This window comes from Hevea brasiliensis, chromosome 3, assembly GCF_030052815.1.
Source record: "Hevea brasiliensis isolate MT/VB/25A 57/8 chromosome 3, ASM3005281v1, whole genome shotgun sequence".
NCBI classification, from domain to species: Eukaryota; Viridiplantae; Streptophyta; class Magnoliopsida; order Malpighiales; family Euphorbiaceae; genus Hevea; species Hevea brasiliensis.
In genome coordinates, this window is record NC_079495.1 from 2,245,997 (window position 1) to 2,262,507 (window position 16,511).

Genomic DNA, 16,511 nt, shown 5'->3' on the forward strand with positions numbered 1-16,511 from the left:
TCAAAAATTTTTCCAGGCCACAGGAGGATATTTTTGAGATTAACCTGCTTTCTCCTCGCAGTCGATTACTCGCTTGTATAAACTTCTTAAATAAAAGAATTTCCGCATGTGTTAGAAATGTTTATTTGATTTGGGTCTGTAAACTAAATTATTATTTTGGACCTGTAAACTTAATATTCTATGCATGTTTGATGGATTGGATGAGGGAGCTGAGCTCCCATTTATTTTTATGCTGATGAGTATGTGGAGGGTGAGCTGAGCTCCCCAATTGAGTATTTATTGTGTTTACAGGTCGGGTGAGTCGAAAACTCCCCGTTGGAAAGTCCATTTTATGGCCGGACTCTAACCGTTTGATTTCTTGAATGTGGGCCCAAATGGGCCTTAGAGTTGGGTTAATGAACAGTTAGGCTTACTACGGGCCTCGGGGGCTTTAGGCTGGCCCAGGTCCTAGTGCCGGTCCGGCCCATAAGTTGGGTCGTGACATCAGCAATTAGTAAGCTTTTGTCTAATCACTCTCTTCAATGGCTAAAGCCACTCTCCATGGGGAAAACCTTTCTCCACAGGCAAAGCTATTTTTCACAGACAAATTTATCTTTTCAAGAGCAAAACCAAATAACATTTCTAGTATTACAGTATTAATTCTTTTAATCTTAATTTAATAAAGAGTAAAATAAGATAAATCTAACATTATTCAAATTAGAAAAACTCTTTCAAATTAATTAAGATTTTGAGTTATAAATCTAACACTATTTTTTTTTTTTTAGAAATCATACTAAACCGAAGCCACTTCAAATCAAAATCATTATAAACTAAAATCATGACAACTAAAACTGTTTCAAACCAAAATTAATCCTGATTAATCTGACTAGTAAATTGCAATTTGCAATAGTAATTTTAATATTATTAAGGAGAAAATTTAGAAAAATTTAACATGATAATTCTAAGTAATCAAGTTCAATAGTCTGAACTCAATGTACCAAATCAACAAATCCTAAAACTTGAAAATACTTTTTAGAATAAATTTTCATACCAATACAAAATGCACATTAGCAACAAGATGAGCAACTTACAAATTCTGAAAGCATATTGAAAGGTATTTGCAATTAGAGACGACCTAATATCATCATTTGACTGAAATTTCTTGTCATTCAAGGGGTTATTTATATTTAGGCAAGCAACCTGCATCAGTACGAAACGTCATGTCGTCCATGAGACCACTTTCTAGTTTCTACTAGAGTCTTAGATCATTCATTCTACTGGAATCTTAAGCTAATTCCACCGCCTCTATATATATATATTGTACAGAAAAAGCCCATTTGAGCCGCGCTTTTTCCGGTCTTTACGGAACGCTCATTTCAATCTCAGTGTAACCGATCTTGCTCCCCCTCGAAACTACCAGTACTTCAATGGCGGGTGCTACGGAAGCCACTGCCAGTGCGGAGACGGATAGCGTAACACCTGCGTCTGCTGTCGGGAGTAATATAGAGCTAGAAAACAAGCCACAAACGGAGGAAATAAAGCGATGGGGTGATGTAGTGGACGATGAGGAGCAACCGAGCGATACTGTCTCATCATCAGAGGATAAAGTCGTTGAAGAACTTAAAGTGGATAAATTATCGATTGATGATACCAAAAAGATAAACAAATTCCTCGATGACCCTGAAGATTCTAGCATCCAAGCTGTAAGATGCCTATGAGCTGTGTTAGGGTTTTGTAGAACTGTGGAAATTGAAAGAATTTATGTCATTTTGTTTTGGGGATTTTTATTCAGTATCCGATAATTAATTTTCTCTACTCTGCCACTTTTTATTACTCAGATTTTGATTCATCTACTAAGTATTTGTTATGATACTGGAATTATGATTATGTTTTCGTATGCTGGGGTGTATAAAAAGCAAATTCAGGGATGAAAATGTGAATTTTGGGATTTAAAATTTCAAAATATCGTATTTTTATAATTATTGCTTATGAGCATTATGATACTGACAATAAGGAAAATATGTGATGTAATTTTTATTGTAAAGCTGAACCAATTGAGCTTGTCTCCATGTGACTGAGTTTGGCATTGAAGTTCAAATTGGGCAAGTCTACCTTGGCTGAGGTTGTTTGTTAGGTTTTAATTGATGTAGGTTACATCTGGTGATACCCCATATGCATCAGCAAGTACATTTGAAGATTTGAACCTGTCACCCGAGCTGTTGAAGGGATTGTATGTGGAGATGAAATTCCAGAAACCTAGCAAAATTCAAGCCATAAGTCTTCCTATGATCTTGACTGCTCCATACAAAGATTTGATAGCTCAGGCACATAATGGTTCTGGTAAGACCACTTGTTTTGTGCTCGGCATGTTGAGTCGCGTCAATCCAGATGTGAAAAGACCTCAGGCACTTTGCATTTGTCCTACAAGGGAGTTGTCTATTCAGGTTATATTCTTGCTTTTAAGCTCTTATACTTCTTGATTTCCTTGCCCCTATTTTTTGTTTGTTCAATGCTTAATTTGGTACATGAAGAAATAGAGTAGGTAAAACAGCTAATTGATGATAAAGTTATGGGCAGGTTCCATTTGAAATAGTTGGCAGTATGTTTTGAAAAGCAGAATTATATTTAAATTCTCAATATAATCAAATTTATGATGGGTTGTTAAATGTTTGTTTTGATACCTGAGATCTTCACCACAAGAATTTTACCAGACCGAAGCATAAGACTTTATCAGGATCTATTTTGAGAGATTACAATTAGGTGATAGAGTGATAGGGCAACAAAGTAATGTGCATGATCTTTTTTTTTTCCTCTCCTTATATATATATATATATATATATATATATATATATATATATTGCTTAAGGCAATTTTTTTCTTGTAGAATTTGGAGGTTCTTCAAAAGATGGGAAAGTACACTGGAATCAGTTCAGAATGTGCTGTGCCAATGGAAAGTGCAAACAATGATAGATCTAGAAGTCGGCCACCAATATTTGCACAAGTAGTTATTGGCACCCCTGGTACAATAAAGAGATTAATGTCACAGAAGAAATTAAGTGTTATTGATATGAGAGTTCTTGTTTTTGATGAGGCTGATCACATGCTGGCCAAGGTACCCTTTTTATTTTGATTATGTTTATACAGTGGTTTGGTTGCAATTATAAAATATTCTATACCCTTTACCTGTATTCAACTTTTAGATTGGTCTGTTGTTCTGTTTGCTCAGTAATTTCTTTTATAACATTTTCAACTTGGTTAGCATTTCTTGACTAATGTTTGGCTTCAGTGAACGCCCAAATAAATTTCATTAACATGATTCTCTTGGAAGTATTTAAAAGTGCAAAAATTGTTGACATGCTTGTTTCCAATTCCAGTCTATTTCATCATATTTAGCATCTAATTTATACACTGAAATAATTTTCTCTTGTCTAGATGCAACTGATGAGATGTTCTTTTGTGATATCTCATATTATTTTTGTTTTATTTATTGGTTTGTTGCATAAATAAAATTAGGAATCTTTTAAAGCCATTGATCCTCGGCTGCTAATAAAAATCAAACTGTGTGTAGGATGGATTTCAAGATGATTCCTTGAGGATAATGAAGGATATTGAAAGATTCAATGCTCAATGCCAGGTTTGTCATGCTGCTTGCATATTTTTTACTGAAGCTGATGGTGCTGAACTAAGATTAAACTGATATTTGCGTCAATTTTCTTGAATTATAAGATTCTGCCTTTTGTCGATAATCCTTACAGAGCACTCCTTGTCATTGAAGGGAAAATAAAGTTGCATGTGCAAATTTTGAGTACAATGGTTTACTTAAATCTATTTCCAATTTCTTTTCAGGTTCTTTTGTTTTCTGCGACGTTTGATGAGACTGTCAAGAATTTTGTATCAATGATTGTGAAGAAAGATCACAATCAACTCTTTGTGAAGAAAGAAGAACTATCATTAGATTCTGTGAAGCAATACAAGGTATACTGTCCTGATGAGATGGTCAAAATTCTAGTAATTAAAGACAGAATCCTTGAACTAGGAGAGAACCTCGGACAGACAATTATATTTGTGAACACAAAACGTAGTGCGGCTATGTTGCATAAGGCACTTGTTGACTTGGGTTATGAAGTGACCACCATTCATGGTGCACTCACTCATGAAGATCGAGACAAGATAGTCAAAGAGTTTAAAGATGGGTTGACTCAAGTTCTGATATCAACCGACCTTCTAGCCCGAGGCTTTGATCAACAGCAGGTGCTGCCTCCCATCTAATAAAAAATGGTCTTCTTATTGAATGTCTATTGTATTGTCTAAGATCCTAACTCTATTGTTTATCATTTGCAGGTTAATTTGGTTATCAATTATGATCTTCCAGTGAAATATGAGACTCCATCAGAGCCTCATTATGAGGTGTACTTGCATAGGATTGGTAGAGCAGGGCGTTTTGGCCGCAAAGGTAAGTTTCTTTATTTGGTTTTGTTTTTGGTGGTCATATATGCTTGTATATGAGAAATATGGTTCTTAGAAGATAAATTTGTCTTTTTTTTTTTGGTTCTATATTCAGAAATGCCACTGTATTATACTACCACCTTGAAAATATTTGAGTAGTTCAACTGATGACTCGATTTCCCAAGTTCATTAGGTTCTAGATTTTAGGTGCATCTCAGATTGAGGTGCTATTTGAACTCTATTGGAGCATAAATGAAGTTTGATTTCATTGTGTGTGTGGGGTTTATTGTAATACTTAATTTGTTATTTGTAGTGAACAGGATGATTTGCTGTCTATTCTCTCCCAACCATGTGTTATTTTTATGCATCAAATTAATTGTGGTAATAGTAATTATTGATTCTAAAAGCTCCAATGCGATCCTGCAGGAGCTGTCTTCAACTTTGTGATGACTGATAGGGACGAGATGATCATGGGAAAAATTGAAAAGTATTTTGGGACCCAAGTAAAAAAGGTAATTTGTCAACGACTCTCTCTGCTTATTTAAGCATTCTCTCTTCTGTTCACATATCTTGTAAAGCTCGCAGAATTAACTGATTACATCTCATTACTTCCTTATGCAGGTCCCATCCTGGAACAGTGAGGAGGATTTTAAGATAGCCCTGAAAGAAGCTGGGTTGCTGTAATGTCAGCCACATCTGTTATTGTTGAGCTTGGCCGGTACACAAGCATGGATGTTGGAGCAGCATAGTCTCTTGAAGAGTTGCAGATTTTGTCACAAACATGAATTTTGGTGATTTGAGTGATCGTAATTTTGCAGATTTCGTCACGGATACCAGTTATAGTTGTCAAGTCGACCATTCTATAAAGTTGCCCATTTTGTATAGAAAATAGTTTTTTTTTTTTTTTAGGACTATTGAAAATAGTATAATGTGATGAAATTCTGCTATAAAATTATTATTTATTAAAAATTTTCAATAGGTCTTGTATATATATATTCCAAGAAATGTGGATTGTAGATGTAACACTCTAGGCAAATCCCACATTGGTAAAACACGGGAGAGATGCTGGGTTTATAAGTTGGTGGTTCATAACCCTAGTGACGCGTTTTAAAACCGTGAGCTCTTCGGCCTAGAGCTGACAATATCACTAGTGGGCCAGGCAGTTACACTATATGTGGATGTTTTAAATTAAGATATTAATTTTTTTTAAAAAAATTATTGGTTATTTTTTAATTTTTAAATATTAATTGAATTAATCAAAATAAATTAATTTGGGGATGAATGATTATATTGGTCTTTAATTAAATGCTATTTAATTTTCGGAATTAATTCGGGACTCTGAATTGGGATCACGCCGTAGTTCTTCCAAGTGTGACAATTGCGCAAGTGCAATATTGTGGTTTTGACTCCAATTATTTTTTATTAAAAAAAAAAGACAAATCTGTCTCAATTATTCTGCTCGAAAACTCAATATTATATAAAGGGTATATGTATATGCTAATGTAAAGTGGTTTGCACGTCTCTGTTGGTGGCCACCACTTCTATTGCTGCATTGCCTATATAATGTTTTCTTCTGAGCCTGCATTAGCATTCATCTCTTCCTGCTTTTTAGACAGAAAAGAGAGATATGGCTGCTATGGCAATGAAATTGCTGGCTGCATTACTCCTAGTGGGATGCGCCAATTTAGCTTTGGCTTGGGATGGAGCTGCTGGAGTGATACATGTGGGTGGCAAAGTAATGTGCCAGGATTGCACCAAGGGCTACAATGAATGGGTTAATGGTGATAGACCCATTAAAGGTGCTCTTGTCCTCTCTTGTTTTTGCTTTCCCTTTAGTTTGCAGATCACATCATGGTTTCTATACACAGCCATATGAATTCTACATGTATATTAAATGATGATTGTATCTTGCTAGTAGTCCTCTTTACCCATTTGATGTTCAAAGATCAAAATTCTTGTATGGCAGGATGCAAGGTATCTCTTACATGCATGGATGAAAGAAGAAGAGTTATGTACTATAACAGTGATGTGACAGATAAGTTAGGGCAATTTGATATGACTGTGAACAAGTACATTAATGGGAAGGAGTTAAAGGAGAAGTTGTGTGCAGTGAGACTTGTATCATCTCCAGATCCTACCTGCAATATTCTCACTGACTTTGCTGGTGGAAAATCAGGGGTGAAGCTCAGGCAACCCACCTTGATTTATCGTGATATGGTTAAATATGTGCTTGGCCCATTTTATTTCACTAGTCCAATGTGTGATCAACCTGATACTAGTGAATCTAATTATTACCATGGAAGTAATTATTGACTTCTTGTTTTTAATTTTTGGTCTTTGATTTGTATGCTCCTTATACTCTTACATTTATTTTGTTTATCATTTTTATTTTGTAATCAAATTGTGGAAAGCGTCTTCCTTTGATCAAATAAGGAGGTGAACTTCCTATGTTGAAAAGCAATTCTAAAACCTATCCTTCGCTTTTCTTTATGCTAATAAATTTACTAATTTCATTGAATAAATTTCATTCCTTTCCTATATTTTACTCCTACAACAAGATGTCAAAGATTTAAAGCTCAATTATATCCCTATATTTATTGAAAAAGTTTAATTTAATTTATTTTTAATTTTTTTTATTCAATTTGATTCAAAATTTTAATTTAAATTCAATTTAACTCAAAAATTAAAAAAAAATAAAAAAAAATTAAGCTTCTTGATCTTTCAGCTTAAATAAAAAAGGCAAGAAATTTAAACCAAAAATTAAGAAACTGAAATTCTTGATTTTTAATTTAAATCAAGAAATTTAGCTAATAAATTTTAATTTTCAAGCTAATTTGAGTTTAAATTGAAACTTCTGAACTAATTTGGACAAAAAGTTAAAAATTAAGTAAATTTAACTTCTTCAATAAGTATAGAGCTAAATTGAACATTTTACCAAAAATTCCATGAATTTCGATATGAGTAACTCTAAAATCCCTCTTAACAAAGCTTATAAAACATTTTTTCAAAATTTTTTTTAATAAAATAAATTCACATAAATTTTCTCTCTCTCTTCCCCTCTTTCTTTCTCCACGTCTCATTACTATCTTTGTCATCCCTATCTCTGTCTCCTTCTCCCTCCCCATCTATCTCCTTAATGTTCTAGCAGCCTGCTTGGCAGTTCGTTGGAGTCTTCATGTATCTGAAGTTATCAAAATGCTAGTTCAATTCATTAAGCTAATAAATGGAAGATTGATCGTCTTATATATGCTCTTAACAGCACTTTAAATTTCTATCAATGCTTCAACCTGTAAATATTAGGCTTGCTGTCATCAATATACTATGATAGTATCTGGTTTTCATTTAGTCAGGTCAGAAACTCATATTATAAATATTGTTGGGCAAAGAAAATGGCATTCCATGGAAGAAGGTCAATTCGAGAACTTACCTGGGAAGGGCAAACCCCTGAACCATAGCACTAATCCTCATGCAGACCCAGCTGAAGACACTATAGGATCCTCTCTAAAAATGGATGTGAAGCAGAGTGGGTTGAACTCAACCAAGAGATAACAAGTGTCTAATTGGCAGTTTGCCTTGAAGAAAGCATAGACAAATAAATGCAGTGGGGATCAAACCAAATGGGTTGCTTACACTGAAGCTTTAAAAATGCAGATGAGCAATATATATGATAAGCTAAGCCCTTAGCTATCTAGTTTCTCACAGTTTATTATGTTGTCTTTTAGGATCAGGTTCCTAATTACAGCTCTTAGTTGTCTCCCAAGTAAGGGGTTTTAATCTATGAAGCCTGAAACACACTATAGAGTGTTGTTTTTATCAATTTTCCTGTGGTTTCCTTTAAAGCTCCATTTGAAAGTAAACAAAGAGAAAATAGAATAGACAATTGAACTATGACACAAATATGATCATATGATATATAAACATTGTCAAAAGTGCATTGTCTTCCAAGAATATTAAATACACAAGCAAGCAACATCTTTTCTAAGCATTTCACGAATTCCATTCAAATTCTTGGTCAGCCAGCTGATGTTTTTGCTGCAAGATGGATAAGTGCTCGTCTGTGGTAGGTTGTGCGGAGTTTTTTGTATTTCTGAATAAAAGCTGCTAGTTCTATCTCCCTGTCAAGAAGTTGTCTGTGTAGGGTTTCAGATTCCTCTTCTGTCTTATTCATTCCTTCTGCAATTGAGAAACACAACATTTTGATCATACTTCAAAATGGTATTTTCCTATATCATCTTACCATAAGCCTGAACTTTGGAGATGGATAACTTTTAGTATTTACCTTGAAGCCTTTGGAGAAGGGATACAAGGGAGCAGGACCTCAAAATCTCTTCTTTCTGTTTGTCCAGTTCATTTAATTTCTCATGGGCAGCAGCCAACTCAGTAGTCCGTATTATTCTGCACTGTGGACAAAAAGAAAAGGAGAAATTCAGTTTTAAATTCTGTGTACAGCATAGCCGAACAAAAGAGAAAATGAGACATGGCATCAGGATCTCACCTGGTTCCTTAGCTCCATTATTTGTGGCTCCTTGTCCAAATTCTCCCCTATTCATCATAAATAAAAGTTCAACATCTTTTTTCTCTCCACTAATAGTTCAAAATAATTTGAACATCAGAAGGGAAAATGCCTATATATATATATATATATATATAACAACTTACTAGCCAGCTGTAGAGTTTCTTTGCGAAGTTCATCCCTTATCTGATAAAAGAAGTGATTGTAGTGATCACAAATTAGCAACACTAAGTTTCATAATGAAGGCAACAAGAAATGCATTTTTTCAAATAATTTTCTGCTCTCGCCTAGTGCAATTAAAATTGAAAAGGAAATTTTCCATATTCCATGGTATGATGTGTAATTCACAATTAAACTGTTCAAAGAAGTGCAGTTGCAAAAACGATCACACAGAGAAGCCAAAAGATTTCTTATGAGTGCATACGTGTAAGCATACAGGCAGGAGTACAGTTTGTATGTGCCACATTTGGGCAATGGGCGTGCCACATTTGGACAATGCGCATGCCAAAATATATTTAGCAGAAGGAATTTCAAAATGATGATTTTTCCTCTTTCTACAGACTTCTGAGAACTTTTACCAATGAGAATGCGAGTCTCATAGAAAAAAGTAAGGTCAGGAAATATTTACCCTGCATTTAGCAATTTCAATCCAATCTTTACTTATTAAAGTCTATTCAGCCTCAAGAAAACAAAGCATGCAAACATTCACTACTTAGTATTTACGGTTCCCAGTCCTTGCTAGTTTCCAATACTTTCATTTATGTTCAAGAGACAAGAAGACACATAATCTTTGATTGACTCATGGAAAAATCAGGATTGCACAACTCCTGTTTCATGGCAAGGGAACCTTAGACCATTCTGATCCTACAACATCAGCAGAAACCAACTCCGATACAACACATGCATTCTTTAGTTGCAAATAGACAATTGTATAGAGAAAAGTCCTTAAACTAAATCCGCAAAAAATAAGAACATGTGACCAACAATATTTCTTGGTTTGTAAAGGCAACAGGCAAAGGCGGAAAGATTGCAACTTACATTATTTTGAATTTTAACCTGATCAAGTGAAAGTAAAAATTGATGGTATGCATCCTTGTCTGACAACAGCCTCCGAAGCTCATCAACACTAGAAATATATAAAAAGAAAACAGAGATAAAACAAGCTATCTAGGAATAATCACAATGCCTAGATTTTTTTCCCCTTCTCACAGAAGCTACAAAAAAAAAAATTCTAATTCTAAAAGATAGGATTTGAATCTATGACCTAATCCAAGCGATAGTTACAAAATTAATGATCTGTTAACAAACATGCCTCAATTGCATCTCTCCTTAGGTCCATGTATGAAATCGTCAACTTCACTAAGGTCAAAACTACATCATGGATATAATGCGGATCTCTAGACACACCGCTTCCAGCTTCTTTCATATCAATTTCCATGCATGTTGTAAATCTTCGCACCAAAAAACATATTGGAAGAATTAAGTGTAGCATGCCCAAAATATTACCCTTTCTGAGTCACTAGAAAATATTAAGTGTGGATAATAATGAAACTGCCAGCAAATCTAAGAGTGAAACAAATCTCATATAGCCCACAAAACTCGAAAACAACATTGCAAGAAACAATCAATACAACAACAATATGCATACTGTGCATCAGGCAACCCACCTTTTATCCTTCAAAAGGGCAATAACTCCAGCTGCTTCAGAAGGTGACACATGTGAAGGAGACTGTGGTCGATCTGTAGGTCGTTGCAAACCGTAGCTACTACTTGGTGTTACAGGGCGAGAGGAATTAGGGGAGCTCGCTACAGATGGAGGGTACCAAGATTGTGAAGGAGCATCTTGTGGATGTGGCTGAGCTTGCTGCTCCTGAGAACCCCTACAGTCGGACATAGTTGAAACATAAGTGCCTAAACATAAAACCCACATAAAAGAAAAAAATTAAAAGAAAAAAAAGAAGAATGAAATAACAAGAAAAGTGTTATGGAAAGTCAATCACTATATTATTTCTCTGTATATTCTGTATTCTGTATTCCTATTTAGGATTTCTTATTTATGATTTTTTCCTAATTAGTAGAACACAATTATAGGAATCAATTGTATATATATACCCATGTACAGATTAATTGAAATCAATGAGAATCATCTCTTTCTACATGGTATCAGAGCAGGTCATCAATCTAGGGTGACTATTTGTTCTCATTACCCAGCTCAGGAGAGACCTTGGCCGCCGACCGGCCGTTTCAACCCCATCATTCCACCACTGTGTGCTGTTACCTGATCCAGTATACCATTAAAGGACTTCTGAGGTTTGGCTCTCAGATCCTATTTCGGTATTTGCTTGATTTGTGATTTTGGGTTATTTTGCTGCTATAAGCACTTTGGATTAGCGTTTCGGTTAGTTTTCTTTGTCTCAACAAATGGCAGACAATAAGAATGTTATTTCTGATGTGATTCCGGTGATGACTAAGATCACGGAACACAAACTTAATGGTTCGAATTACCTGGAGTGGAGTAAGACTGTTAGGGTCTATTTGCGTAGCATTGATAAGGATGATCACCTTACTCAAGATCCACCCACTGATGATACACGACAAACTTGGCTAAGGGAGGATGCTCGGTTGTTTTTGCAGCTTCGGAACTCGATTCATAGTGAGGTAATTAGTTTAATTAATCACTGTGAATTTATTAAGGAATTGATGGATTACTTAGATTTTCTGTATTCTGGTAAAGGAAATATCTCCCGTATTTATGATGTTTGTAAGGCATTCTACCGTGCTGAGAAAGAGGATAAGTCTCTCACGGCTTATTTTATGGATTTTAAACGGGTATATGAGGAACTTAATGTATTGTTGCCTTTTAGTCCTGATGTAAAAGTTCAGCAGGCCCAACAAGAGCAACTGGCTATTATGAGTTTTCTTGCAGGCCTTCCTTCAGAGTATGAGACTGCTAAATCTCAGATCCTCTCCAGTTCTGAGATTTCCTCTTTGCATGAAACGTTCACACGGGTCCTTCGTACAGAGAGTACTCAATCTTCACAGCCTGCCAGTAGTGCTCTTATTAGCCGTAATCCAAATGGACAACAGGGTAATAGAAGAGGAAGTAGAGGAGGAATTACAGGCAACAGAAGTAATCAGCGTAATGGAGAGGCTAGTTCTAATCAGGACTCAAGAGGAGTCATTTGTTATTATTGCCATGAGCCTGGCCATACAAAATATAATTGTCCGCAACTTCAGAGGAAAAATCAGCGATCACAGATGGCAAATATGGCGTGAGAATTCTCTGATATCTTCCTCTGAGAAAACTATTTTAGTATCTGCAGAGGATTTTGCACAATTTTCCCAGTATCAGGCATCTCTAAAGCCTACCAGTTCCCCTGTCACTGCGATCGCTGAGTCAGGTAAATCCACTACATGCCTTGTGTCTTCTTCATCCAAATGGGTTATTGATTCTGGTGCGACAGATCACATGACAGGTAATTCTAGTCTTCTATCAGCAGTCTAATCTCACTCTCTCACATTACTTTGGCGATGGTTCTACTTCTTGTGTCATGGGTTGCAGGCTGCGAACCCGACTTCGTCAATTTCTTTGTCTTCTGTTTTGTGTCTACCAAAATTCTCTTTTAATCTAATTTCTGTTAGTAAACTTACTCGTACCTTAAATTGTTCTGTTTCCTTTTTTCCTGACCAGTGTTTGTTTCAGGATCTTACGTGAAGCGATTATTGGTAGAGGACGCGAGTCAGTGGTCTCTACATTCAGGAAATCATGTACCGCGTCGCTTGTTTGCTCCATACCTTAACACCTCTTGAAGCTCATTGTAGATTGGGTCATCCTTCTTTGTCTACCATGAAGAAGCCGTGTCCTCAATTTGATATTTATCAAGACTAGAATGTGAGTCGTGTCGGTTTGCAAAACATCATCGTTTGCCTTACGTATCTAGAGTCAATAAGCGGGCTTCATCCCTTTTGAGTTAGTTCATTCGATGTTTGGGGTCCTTGTTCTATTACATCTAAAGCGGATTTCGTTATTTTGTTACTTTTGTTGATGATTACTCTCGTGTTACTGGTTATATTTAATGAAGAATCGTTACGAGTTATTTTCTATCTTTTGTGCCTTTTGTAATGAAATCAAAACTCAATTTAATATTTCTGTGCGCATATTAAGAAGTGATAATGCCAAAGAATATTTTTCAGCACAATTTCAGTCTTATATGACACAAAATGGCATTCTTCATCGATCTTCCGTATGCGGATACCCCATCCCAAAATGGCGTGGCGAAAGAAAAATCGTCATCTTCTTGAGGTAACTCGTGCTCTTCTTTTCGGATGAAAGTACCTAAACACTTTTGGGCTGATGCGGTTTTCTGGCATGTTTTTGATCAATCGTATGCCGTCTTACATCCTTAATGGGGATATTCCTTATACTACTTTGTTTCCTACAAAATCCTTATTCCCTATTGAACCCGTATTTTTGTTGTACCTGTTTTGTGCGTGATATTCGTCCACAGGTTACTAAATTGGATCCAAAATCTCTCAAATGTGTCTTCCTTGGGTACTCCCGGCTCCAAAAAGGGTATCGTTGTTTCTCTCCTACTCTTAATCGTTATCTTGTTTCTGCAGATGTCACATTTTTTGAGTCCACTCCATTTTTTCCTCCATCATCTGTGTATGAGAGTCAGGGGGAGGAGGATGATCTCTTAATATATACTGTCCAACCAATGTCTAGTCCTCTCCCACAACCTGTTTCTTCTGTCTCTAGACCTACTCGACCTCCCGTTGTTCATGTTTATTCCAGGAGATTGGAGATTCGACTCGAGATCCTCCACCGCTACTTCGTTGGGCGATCCTGCACCTCATCGATCATGATTCTGATCTAGACTTACCCATTGCTCTTCGTAAAGGTAAACGTTCATGTACTTACCCTATCTCTTCTTTTGTTTCTTATAATCAATTGTCTTCTTGCTCTCGGTGTTTTGTTACTTCTTTAGACTCTGTTCCTATCCCTAATACTGTTAATGAGGCACTGTCTCATCCTGGCTGGTGTGATGCTATGAAAGAGGAAATGGAGGCTTTAGATGCTAATGGTACATGGGAACTATTGCCTTTGCCCACTGGTAAGAAAGCTATTGGATGCAAATGGGTATTCTGATGAGTAAATCTCGATGGTTACGTGGCTAGGTTAAAAGCATGCCTTGTAGCAAAAGAATATGCTCAGACATATGGGGTTGATTACTCTGATACTTTTTCTCCTGTAGCTAAACTTACTTCTATTCACTTGTTTATCTCTTTAGCAGCTACATATGATTGGCCCCTGCATCAATTGGATATCAAGAATACTTTCCTTCATGGTGATCTTCGAGGAGGTGTATATGGAGCAACCACAGGTTTGTTGCTCGGGGAGTTGGGTAAAGTTTGTAGGCTTGGAAGTCTCTTTATGGCTTGAAACAAAGTCCTAGGGCATGGTTTGGGAGATTCGGTGAAGCGATGCAGAATTTGGTATGCAAAAGAGTAAGTGTGATCACTCAGTATTTTATAGGCAATCTGAGGCTGGCATAATTCTCTTGGTAGTCTATGTGGATGACATTGTCATCACTGGGAGTGACTCTGCAGGTATTTCATCTCTTAAAACCTTCCTCCAAACTCGATTGGACCAAAGACTTGGGATTGGTAAAGTATTTCTTGGGTATAGAAGTTATAAGAAGTAAGAAGGATATTTTCTTGTATCAAAGAAAATAGGTCCTCGATATATTGACAGAGACAGGAAAATTAGGTGCTAAGCCTTGTAGCGCACCAATGACTCCAACTTTACAACTGTTAGCAGGGGATAGTGAGTTGTTTGAAGATCCAGAGAGATACAGGAGATTGGTAGGAAAATTGAACTACCTTACAGTCACTCGTCCTGACATTGCTTATGCCGTTAGTGTGGTAAGTCAGTTTATGTCTTCCCCAACTGTTGCTCATTGGAAAGCCTTGGAACAAATCTTGTGTTATCTGAAGGGCGCTCCAGGAAGAGGTTTGCTATATGGCAATCATGGGCATTTGAATGTTGAATGTTTTTCAGATGCCGACTGGGCTGGATCTAAGGTTGACAGGAGGTCAACTACTGGATATTGCGTTTTTATTGGAGGAAATTTGGTGTCTTGGAGAAGCAAGAAGCAGAGTGTAGTTTCTCGATCTAGTGCTGAATCCGAATACAGAGCCATGGCACAATCAGTATGTGAGGTAATGTGGATACTTCAATTACTAGATGAGACCGGTTTTAAGACCTCTCTGCCTGCGAAATTGTGGTGTGATAATCAAGCTGCTCTTCATATTGCTTCTAATCCGGTGTTTCATGAGCGGACCAAACATATTGACATTGATTGTCACTTTATTCGTAAAAAGATTCAACAACAGATCATCTCAACAGGACACATCAAAACTGGAGAGCAGTTAGGAGATATTTTCACAAAAGCTCTGAATGGAGCTAGGATTGACTACATTTGTAACAAGTTGGGCATGATTAACATCTATGCTCCAACTTGAGGGGGAGTGTTATGGAAAGTCAATCACTATATTATTTCTCTGTATATTCTGTATTCTGTATTCCTATTTAGGATTTCTTATTTATGATTTTTTCCTAATTAGTAGAACACAATTATAGGAATCAATTGTATATATATACCCATGTACAGATTAATTGAAATCAATGAGAATCATCTCTTTCTACAAAAAGAATAGGCAACTGTAATGAGTGTGGACACTAGAATTATGTTTCAACCTCAACACAATTGTTTATTAGACATGATATATCATTTGAACATAACAGGTTATACAAGTAATCAAGATAAAAGACAAACAAAACCAAAATTATTGAAAGTATGCAATAGCAGGTTAAACACATTTTCAAAATAGAGGATATAACATAAAGGGTATATATTAAGCTTTCCGTATGAGAGAAAAATGACAATACAATTAAGCACAAACCATTTTCCACCATGTTAGTAAGGGAAAATCAAGAGTATGTAATGTTAAAATCACACAATAATACCTTGATCAAGACTTTCAATACTTGTTTAGTTCTGCAATCAAATTTGACCATAAAATTCATCAAAAAAAAAAGCCAACCGAAACAATCCACAATACCCAAATTGCAAGTGCATCACCATCATCGATGAATCCAAATCATTGAAAAAATCTCAATTCAGCATATAAATTGTTAATAAAAACAGAATCTCATCAACCCGAACCAATACCTAGTTAACTGAAATAACAAAACCAATATATAAAAAAACTCCCAAATTTAAAGCACAAGAAGAACAGAAAACGAATACCAGAACTTGAACATAGCTTGAAAGGAGTCCTTCATCGGTCCGATTAAGCAATTGAAACAAGAAATCGGAACCGTAGAATTGATAAAAAGGCTTTGTTCAAAGCAAACAAAAGTAAGGAAACGAGAGGATCTCTCTGTGCTCTTTATACTTCCTGCTGAGAGAACATATGGCTTCCCCGAGTCTTGACGACTTCTATGCGGTGCTTGTGGCGTCGTTTAATGGGTAAAGAAGAAGCGTATGCATGCGTATGCTTTGGAAGG

At 36.1% G+C, this 16,511-nt stretch overlaps 3 protein-coding genes across 4 annotated transcripts; 2 read left to right on the top strand and 1 right to left on the bottom strand.

Annotated features, from left to right (window-relative positions):
• The first annotated feature begins 1,300 nt into the window (after positions 1–1,300).
• LOC110647975 (DEAD-box ATP-dependent RNA helicase 38) lies at positions 1,301–5,401 on the top strand. Its single transcript, XM_021802041.2, has 8 exons — positions 1,301–1,682; positions 2,130–2,423; positions 2,864–3,091; positions 3,548–3,613; positions 3,826–4,230; positions 4,321–4,432; positions 4,852–4,937; positions 5,047–5,401. Exons 1-8 carry the CDS (start codon positions 1,407–1,409, stop codon positions 5,107–5,109), a joined length of 1,530 nt encoding a protein of 509 aa, XP_021657733.2. The 5' UTR covers positions 1,301–1,406; the 3' UTR covers positions 5,110–5,401.
• Positions 5,402–5,522: 121 nt separating this feature from the next.
• LOC110647627 (pistil-specific extensin-like protein) lies at positions 5,523–6,756 on the top strand. Its single transcript, XM_021801558.2, has 2 exons — positions 5,523–6,224; positions 6,392–6,756. The coding sequence occupies exons 1-2, from the start codon at positions 6,053–6,055 to the stop codon at positions 6,736–6,738; spliced, it is 519 nt and encodes a 172-aa protein (XP_021657250.2). The 5' UTR covers positions 5,523–6,052; the 3' UTR covers positions 6,739–6,756.
• A 1,557-nt stretch (positions 6,757–8,313) lies between these two features.
• On the bottom strand, positions 8,314–16,493 carry LOC110647983 (vacuolar protein-sorting-associated protein 37 homolog 1). 2 transcript variants are annotated; one of them, XM_021802059.2, is made up of 7 exons: positions 16,252–16,493; positions 10,606–10,849; positions 9,977–10,064; positions 9,085–9,124; positions 8,921–8,967; positions 8,705–8,825; positions 8,314–8,598 (listed from the first exon to the last, which is right to left on the bottom strand). In XM_021802059.2, the coding sequence occupies exons 2-7, from the start codon at positions 10,830–10,832 to the stop codon at positions 8,438–8,440; spliced, it is 684 nt and encodes a 227-aa protein (XP_021657751.2). In that variant the 5' UTR covers positions 10,833–10,849; positions 16,252–16,493; the 3' UTR covers positions 8,314–8,437. The 2 variants fall into 2 exon arrangements, with proteins under 2 accessions (XP_021657751.2, XP_021657745.2); XM_021802053.2 differs by having other exon boundaries at positions 10,606–10,818; positions 16,252–16,489.
• Between the last annotated feature and the right edge of the window lie 18 nt (positions 16,494–16,511).

What these genes read in the sequence shown, in the direction of transcription:
- LOC110647983 (XM_021802053.2), bottom strand. Translation starts at nt 16,286, where the DNA reads ATGAAGGACTCCTTTCAAGCTATGTTCAAGTTCTG. An exon ending in GCCCTTTTGAAGGATAAAAG is followed by an intron (nt 10,065 to 10,605) that starts GTGGGTTGCCTG and finishes ATATATTTCTAG; the next exon opens with TGTTGATGAGCTTCGGAGGC. An exon ending in AGAAACTCTACAGCTGGCTA is followed by an intron (nt 8,968 to 9,084) that starts GTAAGTTGTTAT and finishes TATGATGAATAG; the next exon opens with GGGAGAATTTGGACAAGGAG.
- LOC110647975 (XM_021802041.2), top strand. Translation starts at nt 1,407, where the DNA reads ATGGCGGGTGCTACGGAAGCCACTGCCAGTGCGGAGACGGATAGCGTA. An exon ending in AAGATTCTAGCATCCAAGCT is followed by an intron (nt 1,683 to 2,129) that starts GTAAGATGCCTA and finishes TAATTGATGTAG; the next exon opens with GTTACATCTGGTGATACCCC. An exon ending in CAAGGGAGTTGTCTATTCAG is followed by an intron (nt 2,424 to 2,863) that starts GTTATATTCTTG and finishes TTTTTCTTGTAG; the next exon opens with AATTTGGAGGTTCTTCAAAA.
- LOC110647627 (XM_021801558.2), top strand. Translation starts at nt 6,053, where the DNA reads ATGGCTGCTATGGCAATGAAATTGCTGGCTGCATTACTCCTAGTGGGA. An exon ending in TGGTGATAGACCCATTAAAG is followed by an intron (nt 6,225 to 6,391) that starts GTGCTCTTGTCC and finishes CTTGTATGGCAG; the next exon opens with GATGCAAGGTATCTCTTACA.